This window comes from Natrix helvetica, assembly GCF_964273705.1.
Source record: "Natrix helvetica genome assembly, chromosome: Z".
Classification (NCBI taxonomy): Eukaryota; Metazoa; Chordata; class Lepidosauria; order Squamata; family Natricidae; genus Natrix; species Natrix helvetica.
In genome coordinates, this window is record NC_138554.1 from 56,018,153 (window position 1) to 56,037,201 (window position 19,049).

General features: G+C 38.3%; 1 protein-coding gene across 3 annotated transcripts in view; it reads left to right on the forward strand.

Moving 5' to 3' along the window:
* KRCC1 (lysine rich coiled-coil 1) overlaps nucleotides 1–17,164 on the forward strand; it is a 38,827-nt gene extending 21,663 nt beyond the window's left edge. For 2 of the 3 annotated variants that reach the window (XM_081931971.1, XM_081931973.1), the window contains 6 exons: nucleotides 5,627–5,730; nucleotides 9,126–9,206; nucleotides 9,764–9,926; nucleotides 10,333–10,602; nucleotides 11,874–11,973; nucleotides 15,368–17,164. In XM_081931971.1, the coding sequence (XP_081788097.1) occupies nucleotides 5,627–5,730; nucleotides 9,126–9,206; nucleotides 9,764–9,926; nucleotides 10,333–10,602; nucleotides 11,874–11,973; nucleotides 15,368–16,148 (1,499 nt within the window). In that variant the 3' untranslated portion in view covers nucleotides 16,149–17,164. The remainder of the gene's footprint in view (nucleotides 1–5,626; nucleotides 5,731–9,125; nucleotides 9,207–9,763; nucleotides 9,927–10,332; nucleotides 10,603–11,873; nucleotides 11,974–15,367) is intronic. The other variant, XM_081931972.1, reaches the window with a different exon arrangement.
* The last annotated feature ends 1,885 nt before the right edge of the window (nucleotides 17,165–19,049 follow it).

Sequence of the window (19,049 nt, forward strand, 5' to 3'; positions counted from 1 at the left end):
CATCACTGGCATAGACATACATACATACAACATATATTGTTGTATGTGACCATTGACCTGTGTGTAGCATATTGTAATGCATTTGGTGGCAATCATGGCATGCTATCTTTTAAATTGATTTTGCAAAATGTAACATCTTCTACAGCATGTTGATGTATTTGAAAAAAAAGTTATATGAGGTAAACAAATGTGCCCCCCAAAATACAAGGAGCAATGTACATAAAACACATGTATGATGTATCACTAATTTTCCTACTAAAAAAATGAATTAATAAGTCATGTCCAGTCATGACCATCATACAGATAATTCTCCCTTATCAGTGATAATTAGGACTGGAATCTCTGTTACTAAGTGATGCGGTCATGAAGTGCAACATCACTTGACTATCCCTAAGTGAATCCCATGCCACTATTAAAAGTGAGGATGGCCAGTTTCCCCATTGACTTTACTTGTAGAAAGCCAGCAAAGAAGGTTACAAATGACCACAGAGATGCTGTTAACATTTCAATTGCAAGGATTGGTCTTAAGTACCACTTGTTCAATGTTGTAAATTTGAATGGTTGTTGAATGACTGCTGGTTCACTAAGGGCCTCCACCTGTTGTTTTTTATTATGCACTGCAACTTAGTAAATGCTAGTGAAGTAACACAATTTAATGACTTCTGGTTTCAAATCATACTGACCATATTTAAGATTTCATTGTCCCATTATAGCAGAATATAGAATATATTGTCTTACTAAAGACATGTCAATCTCTTTCTGTCCCTTACACTTGTTATCAGTATCAACGCAATTCCTTGAATTTTTCTCCCTCTAGTGAATGTTAACATGTTTTAAGCACTTGGTACATTATGTTTGTGTGTACAGATTATCCTTCACATTGGATAAATCAGCAAAATATTTACATAATAACATACATTATTATCAGAGCACTTACCTGAAATATACTTTGAGATATATTTTTATATGAAAATATTGGATTCCATATAACATCCGCTCTCATTTATTTGTATTACTTGAAATGAAAATAATATTTTTTAAAAAAAATTTTTTTAATGAATATGCTTAAACAGAAAGGTAGAAAATAATGTTAACATGCCTTAAATATGTATCTTGACTTAACACCAGTACGGCTGTGGATGTTTAAAGTGATTTAAAATATTTTGCCCCTCCAAATATTTGAGGATCCAAAGCAATGAATTAGAAAATGTGCTGGCCAAAGATTTCAAATTTGTTGAAAAGTTTTTCAATACTTATTAAATACTGCACAAATTTGTCTGACAACAATGGGAAACATACTCAGAATATTTAAATTTATCATTAGATAATCCCAATTGAAATCCTATGCATTGTCTAGGAAAAGGTGTCCAAAGATGTAGATATTTTGAAATACATGTGAAAATATAGTTTTGCTTGCTTTACGCAATCCCTAACAGTATTTACCCATTGGTATTAAAATTATGCTATAATACTCTTCCAATATTTTATTAAGCATCCACTGCATGTTGTACATAATGACATCTGTGTCTGGCCATATTTATGCTATGTCCATTCAGTATTTAAAATACAGTTAGCAATATCAGGGCTTGCAGTCTTAGGAGTCCTAAGCAAAAAAAGTAAATGTCAGGGAGGAATGTCAGGAAAAGCCAATGTTGGAGAGAAAAAACAAGATTTTCAGCCTCACTGGAGACAAAGAAATATTTTTTCTCCATCTTTTCTTGGTGAGCTTCTCTAAATATTGCTTACATTCATGACATAATTATCTGTGATCCAAGACTTTAATACCCTATTGATCTACTTAATATCTGCAAGATGTTCCTTGTACATATTTCTTACACTAAAAAAAAAATCTAGTTGGGAAGGAAGGGCCAAACAATAGAACCTTAGATTTCCTCCAATGTAGTTCTCTGGATAGACCCAAAGAGGGATCCTAAGCCTCTGAGTTAGTATCCTGCGATCACAGAATATTGCACTATGAAATAATGACTTCATGGAAATATGCTTCTGTAATTAATCATATAAACATTAATTAATCATATAAACATAGATATATATTCAAATAGATAGCATAAAGTTAAATAAATTTTATGCTATATTCAGAAGTTAACCTCAAATTGAAACAGAATTTCTTCTGAGAGCCTGGTGGTCTTCCCCCTGTTGGCATTTTTCTCAGCCATTATTGCCAGGACATTACTGAAGCCCAATATATGAGGTGCTTCAACCCCATTGGATGCTATGAGTATTCTTAATTGTATTTTATAGTTTTTTATTTAGATTTTTTTTATTAAAATGTTTTCATGCATTCCTTGTTGGGCAACCAAAGATTCTTGTTTAAGATGAACTAAAAGATGAGTAAATATTTTAAATGAATAAACTATATGCTATTTTAATGAACAGCAGAGGGATGCAGTGCTCACACAAGATCCCAAACATAAATTCTGAATCATTTTTTGATACCAACTGCTGTAGCACATATTATCAGGCTTTATGTGGCAGGCTAAACTGAAACTAATTAAACAGGCACACAAGAATATAAAAATGTCTGAACAGAAATTTCATTCTAGAAAAGAAAAGTCATTACAAAACAGTTCCAGCATCTCCTGTATATCAGGAGGAAGTCCTAGGAACAAATCTTTCTGGGGCAGAAGATAATAGTTTCTATCTCTTCATTATTTTGATACAAAAAAATTAGATAAGCTGTGTAGAATTTAAATGCATAAGGGATGTGGGAGTATTGATATGCCAAGTTTGAAATATTATGATGCCTTTCAACTAAGATAATATTATTACCTTTTTCCCCAAAAATCAGACCTCCCTGGATAATAAGCCCAATTGGGATTTTGAGCGCATGCGCTAAAATAAGCCTTCCCCTGAAAATAAGATCGCCCCGAAAATATTGCAACACAGCAGCAACCATGAGGTGACCTCGCTCACCACCTCCTGCACCTCAAAAATAATAAGACCTCCCAAAAAATGAGGCGAAGCGCTTATTTTGGGGGTTAAATACCCTGTCCTATTTTCAGGGAAACATGATAGGAACATAGATGATGGTCTCTGAGTACAAATTTATTAGTGTTAAGACTTTATCAATTAGAACATAACCATTGTTTCTGGTGGATTAACAAATATCTCCAAACTTTATTTAAATCTCTTTTTAGCCCTTCTTTAACAGGTGTCAATGCATATTAAAAAGAGGTAGGTTAATCATATGGTTATAACCACAACTCCCAAAATCCCAATGTCCTTACCCCAAAATATCTAGATGTTTTAAATTTTTACTAATGCCCAATATGCAATCAGTTTTAATGTTTTCTTAGAGATTTGATGTTTTAAATATAAGGCTTTGTTTACTATTGAGTATTCTATTGTATATCAATTTCCCATTGCTTTTTACATGGGTAGAATATAAAATAAACATAACATTTCATTACATACTATATACATGTTGCATATTCTCTAGAATAGGGGTGTCAAACTTATGGTCTGCGAGCTGGATGCATCATGTGCTGGCCACACCCACCTCTGATTTAGCGACGGGAAATTCCCAATACATCACGTGATGTGGCAATGTGAGTTTGACACCCCTGCTCTAGAATCTCAAGGAACTTTGAACTGTTAGCCTAAAAGGGGGTAATTGGCTCCACTACACCAGCTGAGCTTCAGGCTAATGGAACACCTGAATGCTGATCTTCTTGGTCTTAAACCCACACATTATTTTACACACTATCATAGCATAGTCTTAACCTATCTCACATGGCTGTGTGATGATAAAATAAATGATGCAAGCTCCCTTGAACTCATTAAAAAAATAGGAATAATAACAAAAGCCCTTAGTTGTGTTGTAATAACTAAAGTTCTATTGCTTGTCTTTCTGTGAAAGAGTTTTGTCAATATGAAACAGGTCCCATACTTTGAAAACATTTTCATCTAACTGGCCTTTTTGTTGCACATTTAGAAAATTTGATATTTAAAGAAGGGGAAAAGGAAATAAGAATTTAATCCACCCCCACCATACCTATGCCTTCTAAAAACAACAGTTTTGTAAAATGGACTATTAATTTATTTAAACAATTATTATGGAGGTGAGAGCTTGCATTTACTGGCATATTATAAATTCAGAAGTTTAATTTTCTACTTAGAATTTGCTATATTTGTACTTTGAGGGGTTTGTGCAAGTATTCTGAAGAAGATTCTTTGCGCTATATGAGAGCACACATGAAGCAGCTTCTTCAACTGGGGAAAACAGGAAAGATAGATGTTAAGAAATCTTAAGGTAAAAAGGGCTGTGGCTTTCAGTTGCTCCAACAGACTGTAAGTATTCAGCAGTCCTGCTTTCCAGTAGGGGATACCCAGGATAGTTTGCCTCAGCAGAGTGTTCTGGGATCGCTATTGTTCGTCATACATGTAGAGCTATTGATGCTAGCCATAGTTTGGAAGAAATTAAAAAAGAACTGGAGTGACCTATCCAAAATAATAAAGGGTGCTTGCGGCAGAACGGTTATTTTTTACAGGCACAAATTAAGTGCATATAGTAAGCAGAATCCCAGATTCCGGTTTGAACCCTGGAACTGGAGTATGATCAGAAAGAGATGTTAAGAAGTAATTGATGAGAGGCCAAAACAATGATAAATTGTAGAACAAGTTCTTGCCATGGGACTCAAGTAGCATGAAACTTCACCATGTGAACATTTTAGGAATTGGGTCACTACATGATTATCCCTTATCATAGTTCTATGTCTTAGCTTCTAGTTGTATCACGGCTCCCTCCTTTTTTTCTCTTTTTGAAGTTTGGTTAAGTGAACTGCTTTAATATGGACTATATGCCACTTCAAATTCCAAAGCTGATGGAATTTGCCACCAGTGCACAATGATTTTGACATCATTAACGGATGATTGAAGGGCAATGTATAAATCACTTCGGAAATAATTAAGGGGAGGGGGGAGGGCTGACAATCAAGAGAAGTTAAATAACAAAAGCAATGTTATGCCATTGCACTGCAAGCCCCATTACTTTTGTTCATGCACTGTGATACACGCCAATATAGAAGGGCAGAGCTTGCAGCAAAATAGTGCAATGTTGTTTTCACTATTATTATTTTTTCAGAAGTATTGGCTTCCTTAATTCTGCCTTGCTTTTTTCAGTTTCTTTAGGCAGCATGAAATTGAGCTTGATGGATGTTTTTTTACAGGCAAACTAAGCTGAGAAGTTCACTTTGTTCGTTGTTTTATTTCTCCTTCAGAGAGAAATATTTGTGCTTGTTATTACTATTATATAAGGTTTGAGATGTTTTATATTGCAGTAGAAGAAGAGCAAAAGATGCAGGCTGCCTTCTACACATGCTTCTCCTTAGTCCCATACTGTCACCTCAGAAAAAAGAACAACACAGCTGTCATTAGTCAATTCTTTTCTCCTCCTAAAAAGAACACATCCAGGACACCAACACTTACTTGGTTTGTTTTAAAGAATGTGGATAAACATCAGCAATATAAGCATTCAACAGAAAGCATATAGAGGTTACCCCTATTGACTCTTGGGGACAAATTGCACCATCCTGTATTTAAGTTTTCTAATGAAATAAGACACATTGTTCTAGTTACCAATTATATCCATAACCATTCATTTTAGATGTTTTTGATGAGGCGACAAGAAAAGAACTTTGCACAGACACTTACTGCAAAGTTTGTGGGGCTATACTGCAGTTTGAATCACAACGAGTAGCACATTATGAGGTAAGCTTTAATACAGAACATATCAATGAGATTTCGTGACCCCCATGGTTTCCCAAATATGGAGGATTCTCCTTTTACTGACTAAGATACTTGTTTCAACCAATCAGGTTTCTTTAAAAAAAAAAAAGCCTAACTGTATTCATTGAAGAAATTTGATACCTATTAAACAAAAAGCTCCTGGCAGTCATTCTATTACCCAACAGATCTCATCAAACTGTTCTTTGATTTAGAAGCCTTCTAATCTAGAATGTTTTTTAGTGCCTTACATGAACAAAAATTTTTTTAACTTACCTAATACAGGTAGTGCTCAACTTACAACCACAACTGAGTCCAAAATTTCTGTTGCTAAATGAGACATTTGTGAAACGAATTTTACCCTATTTTGCAACTTTTCTTACAATAGTCGTTAAGCGAATCAGTGCAGTTGTTAAGTTAGTGACACGGTTGTTAAGTGAATCTGGCTTCCCCATTGACTTTGCTTGTCAGAAAGTTGCAAAGTGGTCACATGACTCCAGAACACTGCAACAGTCAAAAATATGAGTCAGTTGCAACTTAGCAACTAAGTATCTGAATTTTGATCACGTGACTATGGGAATATAAGTAAATATAAAAAACAGTAATAAGTTCCTTCTTTCAGCGCTGTTGTAACTTTGAACAGTCACTAAATGAAGTGTTGCAAGTTGAGGACTACCTGTGTTTATTCCCTTACTTTGTCCAGTAATCTTACCAGAATAAAGCCATGAAATTCAAACCAGTTATTAGATATTATATGTAAGCTGCCTCTGAAACATTATCTCTTTCTCTAAAGTTTACCAGTTGAACCCTAAGTGTTGTCTGAAAATCTGTAGCAGTAAGCAAATCTGCTTATTTTTAAAATTCAAAATTAATATTTCTCTCTTTTGCTATACTCACAGTACTGAGGTTGGTTTATACAGTTTAAAAGCAGCAAAAATTAATAATATAACAGAATAACAGAGTTAGAAGGGATGTTGGAGTTCTTCTAGTTCAAACCTCTTCTCAAGCAGAGTTTTCTTCTCAAGAAAACCCTATACCATTTCAGGTAAATTGCTTTCCAATCTCTTCTTAAAAACTTCCAGTGTTGGAGTATTCACAACTTCTGGAGGCAAGTCATTCCACTGATTCATTGTTCTCACTGTCAAGAAATTTCTCCTTAGTTCTAGTTTGCTTCTCTCCTTGTTTAGTTTCCATCCATTGCTTCTTGTCCTGCCCTCAGGTGCTTTGGAGAATAGGTTGACCCCCTCTTCTTTCTGCCAGCCCCTTAGAACAGGAAGACAAACAGGTGGCACTGATCAATCCCAATACAAGTGCTAAGCATAAAATAATCCTTAACTTAGCATTTCAGATGGCAAACTGCAGAACTCTCCATTATGAATTGACAAATAATTTTGCAATTAGAAACTGGTTCCATTCTGGGAGGAGTTTGACTCTGTTACTTCCGAAGATATGGACAGGTTGCATAGGCGACTGCGAGCCACCACATGTTTATTGGACCCGTGTCCCTCCTGGCTTGTACTGGCATCCTGGGAGGTCACACGAGGCTGGCTCCAGGAGTTAGTCAACACTTCCTTGAGTGAGGGGTTCCTGCCGGCCGCCCTGAAAGAGGCGGTGGTGAGGCCCCTCCTCAAGAAGCCTTCCCTGGATCCAGCTTTGTTAGCCAACTACCGTCCCGTCTCCAACCTTTGCTTTCTGGCGAAGGTTGTAGAGAGTGTGGTGGCACAACAGTTTCCGCGCCACTTGGAGGAAACATTATCTGGACCCGCGCCAGTCCGGTTTCCGGCCCGGCCACAGCACGGAGACGGCACTGGTCGCGTTGGTGGATGATCTCTGGAGGGCCAGAGATGGGGATTGCTCCTCCATCCTGGTCCTATTAGACCTCTCGGCGGCTTTCGATACCATCGACCATGGTATCCTATTGCATCAACTGGAGGGGTTGGGGGTGAGGGGCACCATCTTGCGGTGGTTCTCCTCCTACCTCTCTGGCCGAGTGCAATTTGTATTGGCAGGGGAGCAGAAGTCGACCTCGAGGCCGCTCTCTTGCGGGGTGCCACAAGGGTCGGTCCTCTCACCTCTCCTGTTCAATGCATATATGAAGCCGCTGGCTGAGATCATTCATGGGTTTGGGGTAGATTACCATCTGTACGCGGATGACACCCAGCTGTACATCTCTACCCCAAACCACCCCAACGATGCTATCGAAGTGATGTCCCGGTGTCTGGAAGCCGTACGGATCTGGATGGGAAGTAACAGACTCAAGCTCAACCCGTCCAAGACTGAGTGGCTGTGGCTACCGGCGCCCCGGTTCAACCAGTTTACTCCATCACTGGCCATTGGGGGCGAACGTCTGGCCACCGTGGATCGGGTACGCAATTTGGGCGTCCTTCTGGATACCCGGCTGTCCATGGATGACCATGTGACAGCCGTGGCCAGGGGGGCGTTCCACCAGGTCTGCCTGGTGCGCCAATTGTGTCCCCTATTGGACCGGAGCGCCCTTCGCACAGTCACTCATGCGCTTGTGACGTCCCGGCTAGACTGCTGCAATGCTCTCTACATGGGGCTCCCCTTGAGATGCACCCGAAGGCTGCAGCTGGTTCAGAATGCGGCCGCGCGGGCAGTCTCGGAAGTCTTTAGCTACTCCCACATAACACCTCTCCTGTGCGGGCTACACTGGCTGCCTGTGGCTTTTCGGGTGCGTTTCAAGGTGTTGACCATCATCTTTAAGGCGCTCCATGGCACAGGACCTAGTTATTTGCGGGATCGTATCCTGCCCCATATATCCCTTCGGCCGATTCGCTCACACAGAGAGGGACTCCTCCGGGTGCCGTCCACTAGGCTGTGCCCGACCCTCTGGAATGACCTTCCCCCCGACATTAGAATGGCTACGGATCTCCGCTCCTTCCGTCAGAAACTTAAAACCCACCTGTTCCAGCTAGCCGGCTTGGCCTAATTCCACCTTCCCACCTCAGTTTTATTTCTAAATTTTTAAGATTGGTTTTAGGGTCTGTTTTTAATTTTTATAAATTTGTACAGGGGTTGTTTAATTTGATTTTTAGCTATATATACGATTGTTTGTATGGTTTTTAAATTTATTCCTGTACACCGCCCCGAGTCCCTCCAGGGAGAGGGGGCGGTCTAGAAATCTAATAAATTATTATTATTATTAGTATTAGTATTAGTATAATATGTTGCCATAGCTATGCTTCTAATAATAAACTCCATTACAGCACCCGACAGTCACCTAATCGAGCTGTAAATCACTGGGTACTGAAATGTCAGTTTAAAGACTCTGCTCCTAGATGATGTGTATCTTTACACAATTGTTTTTATATATTTTTGAAGTCTTGCTTTGATATAAAATTGATACTTTTCCTTTTCAGGGCAAAAGGCATGCACAAAAAGTACGGCTTTATTTACAAATGCATAATGAACAAAAGGACAGGCAGCATATGAATTTCCAGGTAAAGTTATCCCATCTACATCAATAGGATGGTTACGTATGGGACACAGAATTTGTGCCTTGTAGCTTAATTTTATCTGACCCTGGCATTATATGAGGCTGAGTCATGACAGAAAGAAAGATAAAAGATCCCTCATATGCAACTGCTGATCCAGCTCACATTTACCCTAACCTTGTTTCTGTTTACTATAGACTCAATTCAATTTCCTCATAGGTCAACACATGTTCCTATGATAAAGCTAGCTAATGGTTGAAAAGAAAGAAAGTATCGTTTTTCTTATTTAGAAGATGTTTTTAATTCCCTGCAGCTAGCCATTCTTTGTCTCTTGAACATTATGAGTGAGAGGGGGTGGGAATGAATGACCATGGTAAATTTATCTGTGGACAAATAGAACTGGTGCCTAACTTTGTTGGGTGTCTTCAAGGAGAAGCTGGTTAACCAAATTATCCAGAGATGCTTTATTTTAGATTCTTACCCAAAGCAGAATTTCACATCCTAAAAGTTCAGCCAATGTCTATTATTGTAATAAATTAAATAGCTTTTCATTTTGGTTTCAGAAGAATCCAAATATGGACAAAAATATGTATTGCAAACTTTGCAACATGGTCTTCACATCTCCAGTTGTTGCTCAATCACATTATTCGGGAAAGATCCATGCCAAGAAACTGAAGCAGTTGTCAGATCAGACTCAGACCATACAGGATGGTCAGTCAGAACATGGTAAAGATCTAATAATTAATGCATTCTTTTTTGGGGGGGTCAGCTATTTTAGTGAGAAGATGGATTGCTTTAATCATAGTATCAATGCAGCTGAAGAATAAATCACATTAAATGTCCTTATTTTGGTACTCTTACATATTTTTCTTTTTTCTTTTCCCTTTGTAATTTCATACAGTGCAGTAAGAAAGGAAAGAATCAGTAACTTACCTGAACAACTTACAGGAGATGCTATTCACAATAATTTGTCATCCAACAAATTAGATACACATAAAAAGATGGGTTAATTTTCTTAGAGGCAGTCTAATGGTTCTTTAAAAAGTCAATTTCCAATTCTGACAAGTTGACACTTTTTGTTCTGATTGTTTTCCACAAGGAGGCTAATCTTTCTTCCTGGCCCTTTTCACAGATTCCTCTGCAATTCCAATTCTGCCAGAGGCATCTCTTGAAAAGACCTTGCAACAGGATGTTGATTCTGAGGACCTATATTCATCCTGTAGAACTGCTTTGGATTTAGATGATCCGGATAAATATTGCAAACTCTGCTCTGCATCCTTCAACAACTCGTTTATGGCCCATCAACACTACGTAGGCAAAAAGCACAAAAGAAATGAATTACGTAAGAAATTGGTGGCTGAAATTGGAACTCAGGCTATCCCCCTGGAGTCCAAAACAAATGGTAAGCAGCATCAAAATGAATATTCCCCTTTATATCAGGTGAGCATGACTCAAAACCAAGGTATACCATCAACCTTTTCCTTCAACATGCTGGCCCCAGTTGGATATCTTCCTTTCAGAGCCCAGTGACTCTGGTGAAGGGAATTCCTTGCGTGCTTTGGCTGTTTCTCTGTACTTTTCTTAAAATCCAGTATATTGTTGCCTATCTTCAGTCAGAATTTTCTATTACAGTAACAATTTGATCATGACAGATGCATTTGCAGACACACCAAAGCAGACACAGTTGCTAAATATTTTTTTTTATTACAACCAGGCAGGTTATAGTAAATAAGATCATGAATCAAGGTCTTTGCAAAGAATGTTTGTCTGAATATTTCCATTTGGAGTTCAAATATCAAGAGAATGGTCCAAATTCATTCCGGAAGTCAAAGAGCCAAATCAGGAAGTCCAGAGTTTTAAAGATTCAAAAACAGGGAAACACAGGAACAAGAATCACATGCTTGAATTTTGAAAAGAATGAAGGCTGAAGGCAAAGCAGCTACATAAATCTATCTGACTACAATTATGTAGGCCTTGCATTTTGCCTAATGAGAAGCCTCATGCATGAAAATCTGGAGCTTAGGTGTCATACCTAATCATCTGAGTCAGTGGTGGGTTCCTGCCGGATCGCACCGGGTCGCACGCGCTCCCTTTCGGCAAGGAACCCGGAAGTAAGTTCCTGCCTCGCCCCTGGAGACAGGACGGCGCTTGCCTGCGCTCCACCAGCTCAGGCGCGACCGGAGATGTTTCTCTGCACAGACATGACTTCAGTGGAGCGGTGGCAGCCTGGCAGGCTGAGCCTGCGTCCCTTTCAGAAGCTTCGCTCCGCTGAGAAAACGTCTCCGGTCCCAGCCGAGCTGGTGGAGCGCAGGCAAGCGCCGTCCCGTCGCCAGGGGCGGGGCAGGAACTTACTTCCGGGTTCCTTGCCGAACGGGAGCGTGCGCGATCCGGTGCGATCCGGCAGGAACCCACCACTGATCTGAGTGCTCCAGCTGATCAGGAGGTGCCTATCATTGATCCACCTCAGATGCATCATGACTTGATGATTCCTGAAGTTGACAATGCACAAGCTCATCTGGACCAGTATTGTCAGAATCAGATTCTGAGTCTAAATCATGACCCATGATAGAACAAGTTTACAGAGATTTTCCATAAGATGTCTGTTATTTGGGAGAAAGGGCATCATTTTTACTGCATTTTCTTTAACCTGTAAGTCTTTTTTTTTTTTTGCAGCACTTGGCGTGGGCAACTATGTATGCGAAACATGCAATATCAGCCTCACATCCATAGAAATGTACCAGTCACACATGCAAGGAAATAAGCATCAGATTAAGTAAGTCTTTTCCTGGCCCTCCATTAGTGATTTTTTTTTTTTGAAAAAAAGTTTTTTATTGGTTTTACAGGATTTTAGGGGTTGGGGTAAAAGGTATGGATAAAAAATTTGACAGCTACATCATGCAGAAAATGGTATTCCCCCCCAAGTCTCATAACTTTTACAAAATAATACACAAGATATTATTACTTAACTAAATCTTAACAGCTTATTTTTACATTGTATCTTTCAATAGTTTCAATCATTTACTTTGTATCTAATAAACAGTTCATTATATCAACAATTGCAATGTTTATCCAGCTTACTTTTGTGATCTGAGTTTTCTCATTGTTGCCTCCTCCCCCCCGCCTGCCAGCAAAGCCTCGGCCCCTCCCTCCTTCATATCTTGTGTACTGTCTTCCACTTTGTCTAGGAGTGCTTTGTTTTTTTCCATGAAGGCCTCCGCCTCCATAACTGTATTAATTCTAACTCTACTGCCCTCCCAAAAGATCAACATACCTTCTGGCAATAGCCACCTAAACCAGAAACCCTTATCAAATAATTTTTTTGCTAAAAAAGCATATTTTTTCCACTTATCTCTTACTTTCTTTGGGATCTGTTTCAGGATGGCTATCTCTTTGTCCTTATATTTTAATGTTTGCCCCCTTTGTGCCCCCAGAATCTCATCTCTTGTAGCCTTTCTAAGGAATTTAATATGAACCTCTCTTGGAACATTGTATGTTCTAGCATAAGCTGAATTAACTCTATAGACCAAATCAATATCCCATCCTAACTGCTGTTTGTCTTTTTTAATATATTCAGCTAACATTGTTGTCATAATCTCCTTCAAATCTTCATTATCAGTTTCAATTACGTTTTAGAAATCTAATGAAAAAAGACATCCTTTCAAATTCCATTTTTATCATGTGGTTCTCAAGTTCTAAATTCCCTCTCTGAGCTACCCTCACCTCCCCCCTCATCTCAGTTGCCCCCTCCTCCAGAACATCTATTCTTTGTTTGTTTTGTGCAGTTTGATTTTGATTTTCTCTGAGTTGTTCATTCATTTCTATCAATTGTTTTTTCAATTCATCCTGCCCTTTTAAAATCTTTTGAAGCAGCTGGTTACTGAGTCCTCTTCAGGAGCTTTTGGTTGTAGAAACGAAGTTAGTGGCTGTTCCCCAATTGGGCTGGATGTTGAAGATGTTGGAGCAGATCCTGACTTCCCAGGCGGTGGTTTCTTCAGGGCCATCATAAAAGTTCAGAGATCTATGTCCATACAAAGAAATGGCGACTGTGGAAAAGTACAACCAAGAGAATCCAGGAGGCAGGCAGTCCAGAGAGGAATAGAAACCTTTTATATAGTTCAAATCCAATCGAAAGTCAGTTATTTCAAGTCCAAGATACTCTGTGGCCAGAGATGCATCTGGGAATCACGGAGGCATAAGCACAAAGCTAGAGGGTTTTTCAAAGGAAGGATCTGATTTCAAAGCGCATGAAGAGGGAGGAAGTATGCCATCTTGCCTTGCCAGCACCGGAGATCAGGAAACAACAGGTCAAAAGTTTTTAAAATTTTTAAAGGAGTCAGATCATCACTTTTCTTTCACAATTGCATTAAGAAAGTCATTTTGCCATTGCTTATGAAGAGTGAGATTCTTTTTTAAAACTCTCTCTCTCTCCTCCGAGAGAGAGGAGGTAAATTCAAAGCCGCTTTTCCGAGGGGGGGGGTAAATCCCCCTCCCTCCAATCACACTTCCCAGGAAAAGATTGAAAGTATTTTAAAAAGGTGATGTTCTTTCATTTAAATGTCAAAAGGAGAATTGGGGAGGATTCCCATCTCACCACACTTCAGCTGTAGCCTTCAAATTGCCGATCATCCAGCCGCCTCGTAGCGAAAGCGCGCAGGAGCGTAAAAGCTCCGTCACGCACCCCCTCTCGCTTCTCGGCTCCTGGGGCAAGACCGGGGACCTCTCCCACGGCCACCGCCAATCCAGGGGACCCCCAGCAAACCACCTCTAAGGCAGGGTGCCCCTTCAAGGCACCCTGTGCCCCCCCCAAGCCGAGGGGAGCCCACCAAGAGAGCGCAGGGCGGACGAACACGTCCGTCGCTCTCAGTGACCGGAAGCACTATCGCCCTCCATTAGTGATTGGGGAGCTGTGCTGAGACTTCAGAAATACAATATGAGTATGTGGATACTGAGCAAAACAAAAATTGATGGTTAGAATTGCAGAGAAAGAATGTGAACAAACTTTATCACTAGAAGTCAAGTAATTGAAATGAAGGTCTTGTTTTGAAGGCTGGATGCAACTGCTTTTCTGTTGAGTTCTTTTTTTCCATAGGACCAACATTAGTAAAAATGTTTTCTAAGGAATTTTTTTCTTTCTTTAAATAAATAGTTAATATTCTCTAAATATTTTGGAGTAGAACTATTATCATTAAACGTAGTGCAACAATATTTAGAGATTTGCAGGGCACATGTATTCCCCTCTTGATAATTTCTATAGCTGATACTCAGACCTACCCTCCACTCATGATGCAGTAAGAGTCTCACAATGGACACATTTGTGAGGCAAAACAATCAGCTTGGCTTACAGTTGTCCAAAATAATAAGTACAACAAATTATAAGAATCAAAGGCAACAAGAAAAATAATTGCCCAAGAGTCGATTGGAATTGAGCAGCTAATAAATTCAGATAAATGAATGCTGGAAGAGTGTGTGTGTGTTTGTGTGTGTGTGTTTGTGTTTAAAAAACATAAATGCAGGAAATATATCTCTCATAGTCAGGTAAATTGCTTATTTCTAGAAGTATGAATGTTCTATAAAGATAAATACTCATTCTTCAATATCTTGAAAAATTAAACTACACATGATCAGGCTTGATTAATGTTAGGGGAGGGAAACTATTAAGGAAGAAGGCAATGACAAACTGATACTATTGCCCGGAACATACGTTTTACATGTCCTTGAAATAACAGAAGTTGATTTCTATTCAAGCATATGGTAGACAATTACTCCCAAACTTTCCATCTAGCATATAGTACAGCATACAGAGAGTCAGTTTGGTCTAGTGGTTAAGAAGCCAGGCTAGAAAGCAAAAGAATGTGAGTTCACGTCCTGCCTTATCCATGAAAGCCAGCTGACAGGTCATTTTCTCTCTCAGTCCAGCTCACCTCAAAGAAGGGAGGGGGGGAAGGTGTCAATGGATGCATTTGCCAGCTTGAGTAATTTGTAATAATAAAGGTGAGATTTATAAAATTAAGAGATAACTTATCTAGAGGACACTAAATTAGAAAAGGTGAAGAACTAAATCCTATTATAGAATTGTATTACATAAGCCTCAGGAGTGGGATTAATGATACTAAAGAAGCATTAAAACCATTAATACATTCTCATACTTTATTTATTATTTGTTTTAGAGAAAATATGATTGCCGCTTCTCTGATGAAGAATTCCAATAATACAAACAGTTCATTCCAAGATGAATTGGCAGATTACATCAAAGTCCAAAAAGCAAGAGGACTGGAACCAAACATTAATTTTAGAAAGTCCGAGCAAAAAATGTGTGAAGCGATTAATGGTCATGAGGAGACCTTTGCACCTGACCAAGGTTTTCTTTCAAGAAATGTTTATGAACCAAGTCAGCATTCCACCTTTTTTCCAGAAATGGACACATTTTCATATTCTGTTGGAAGCAGATCGCCACACCCACCAGTGCAAAAATACCCAGTAAAGCTAGATAACATATGTACGTACAGCACAGACAATGATTCTGAAAAGCAAGTGCCTCCGTTAACTAGCTACAGAAATGACAACTACAAACTACTATCAGCCGAATCTACTGATAGCTACAAGTCTTTGTTTTCAAAGAATAGCTCGAGTGTTGACAAGGGAAGCCGTAAGCTGCCAAAGAAATCAAGAGCCAAAAAAGGACGGCCACAAGAGGGAGAAAGAGATCGTTCAACTCTTAAAAGAGCAGGAGACAATCAAGAGTTGGAAAAAGATGGTAAGAAGAAAAAGAAGAAAAATCATATAGATTCAATAGCTGGGTCAAAATCAAAGCACAGTAAAGTAAAGGCAAGTAAAGATCAGTCTTCTGAAAAGAAAAGCAAAAGACACAAGAAGGAGAAAAAGAAACATGAAACCAGTGCAATTACAGAAGAGGACATGCTGTGGAATGAATCTGTCTTGGGATTTTAATTAATTTTCTGTTTATTGTTGTGTGAAGCTTGACAGTTTTTTTAATATTTTATTTACTGGCTATTTTTAAAGTTGCTACTTCAGAAATAATGAGTGAAGGAGATGGAAATCATTAGGGAAGAAATTGAAGAAATTTTCCAATATGATTTAGAGTATCATTTATATTCAAAAATGCTTCTACCCAGAACAAGACTGAATATACTAAAAATATTTCATATTTGATACAGAAGCATATAACTTTTTAAGTTCCATTAAGTACATATTGTTGTAAACTTTAACAGAGAATATAAAAAATATGAGGCGGGGCTGGATTGTACCCCGAAGTAGATATTTTTTTCTTCCTGCAGATAATAAAGAAAAAAAATCATAAGAGATAATTTGGTTAATGTTTTTCCTCAAGGTCAAACTCTACTTTTTTTTTGAGACCACATTGATATTAGCTTACTTCTAGGCAAATTACATTAACCATTGTTTTTAAAAACTATTGTGGCAGGCTTTATTTAACAGCAAAAGGAATATATAATTCCCAATAGTTTTTCTGAAATGTTTAGGCATTCAAGGATTTTTAAATGAAGTTATAATGATTTTTAAAAAATAATTGTTTGACACTTCCCCCCCCCCCCCCCAAGTGTTCAAATTCTTTCTCCATATTCCCTGGCAGATTGTAAAAATAAGGCCTTGGAAAGTATTGCAGACTGAGCCCTTGTTTGAAACATGTTGGGGAACGGTTTTAAAGCAATTTGGATATAATCAGTTGTATCGACATTTCTAATTTTTTCTTACTGTAGTAATGAGGTGTAAAATCACATGCTCTTAACGTTATAGAAAATTTGAGTTCAAACATGAACCGCCTTGCTCATTATGTAAATAACAACGATATGTCATCTGATCAGTCACTTCTATTGCTTTTGGAGAGGAACTGGAGAACCATCAGCAAATTTCTACAATGTTAGAACTTTCATCAATAAAAGCAATAATACTTATATTAGAATGCACCTTATTTAGTGGGTTTCCATACAGCTATGTTCATGAGCTTTCCTCCACATTTAACCATTGAAACAGCAGGAAAGTGTGTCCAACCTGCATTGAATTGTCTTCTCTGGCTCAACTACTAACTATCAATATATTTTAACAAGACGGAGAATCAGTAAACTATTTATGTTTTTGAACTTGAAGCAGGAGGCAAGAGGAGAGCACAATATTGTTTAAATGGAATTTTGCAGCCTTAAAAGGCAGCAGGTAAGCCAAAGGCAATAGCAAGTAAAATGCATGAGAGAATATTCCCAGATTTTTTAGGGGGAACAGATTCATAAGGCTCTGCTCTTGATTCAACAAGACATCACAGAAGGATGATGATGAAGAGAACACAAATAAGTCCAAATGGAATTATTTAGATTTTGTTTATTTTTAAGGAGTTGGCTTCAATGTGTTTATTACAGTTTACTGATTTCGTGGATCATCTGGAAAACTAAATAATTAAGAAAAACTACATGAGTCATTCAACTGTTAGGAGATGCTCCCCTCAATTAAAATATATGGTCTATTAATAAGTTCAGGTGGGCTCATTGACTTTTATCAAAAGCAAGCTTTGTTATTACTAAATCCCATGCATGATTTTACTGTATTTAGTATCAAATTGATAACTTCAATGAACTGATGATTCTACAAAAGAAAAAGGAAATGAAATATCTAAGGATGACACTTTTCTCAAATTGATTTAACAGTAACACCTGTATAATTCTTGGTGTTGTAGTCTAAACCCAGAGCCACTCAGAGTTGCTCCAACATTGAGATTGGAGATACATAAAATTTAATTAATAAATACATTTAATTAATAAATAAGAGATAGCTGGAAAATTGTAGAACTAATTTTAAAGCATCCTGAGGCAAATCCTCCCTGTCATGTATTCAGCAGAAATTACGATTTTTGAGAAAATAATTAACCCAAGATTGCCAGATTTTGTGAGGATGTTCGATATTTTGGCTACCTTCTGTTTTGAGTATTGCAATGCACTCTGTCAGGAACACTTGAAAAATGTGCAGAAGTTGCAATTGATGTAAATGTGGCTGTTGGACTGTCCACTCCAACATATGTGGATCTGATGACGTATATACAAAAATATTGTATGATTGCCATTACAGCTTGGATATGTTCTTGGACACATTCTCATGATACTTTGTTACCTTCCAGTCCATGATAGAGGTAGACCACATTGGTTATTATTTATTCTGTTATTATTTATTCATTTTTCCATGTTCTCTCAAGTTGTTTTAATGTGCATATTGTCCATCATACATCTTGATAATAAAATAGGCAAAACTTGTATCTGCGGAGCTCCTATAGACTGATTGAGGCTACAGAAATGTGCTCCTCCCACCAGGATTCTAGATCCTACCTCTGTGGCTAGGAAAAATCATCTGCCTGGTCTTAGAATCATAGCATCATAAGACAGAATTGACCTTGGAGGTCTTCTAGTCTACTCACTGCCCAAAGCAGAAGTCTATCACATCAAAATGATTGTCCAATATTTTCTTGAAAACCTCCATTAAAACCCATTGTCATCATTGTTGCTTTTCTCTGCACTCTTTCTAGGGCCTCAGAATCTTTTTTGTATCATGGTGGGTGCAGTGTTCCAAGTGTTATCTTATTAGTGCACAATTTGGAGCAGCACTATCACTTCTTGTGATCTTGATGCTATCCCTCTGTTGATGCAAACTTGGACTGTGTTGGCTTTTTTTTTTTGGCAGCCGCAGGTGGGTCATAGTTAAGTAGTGATCCACTAGGACACCTAGAGCCTTCTCACGGGTTCTACTGTTGAGCCAAGTACTACCTATTCTGTACCTGTGCATTATTTTTTCTGCCTAAGTGCAGGCTACTGTAACTTCTTTTTCAACCACTGA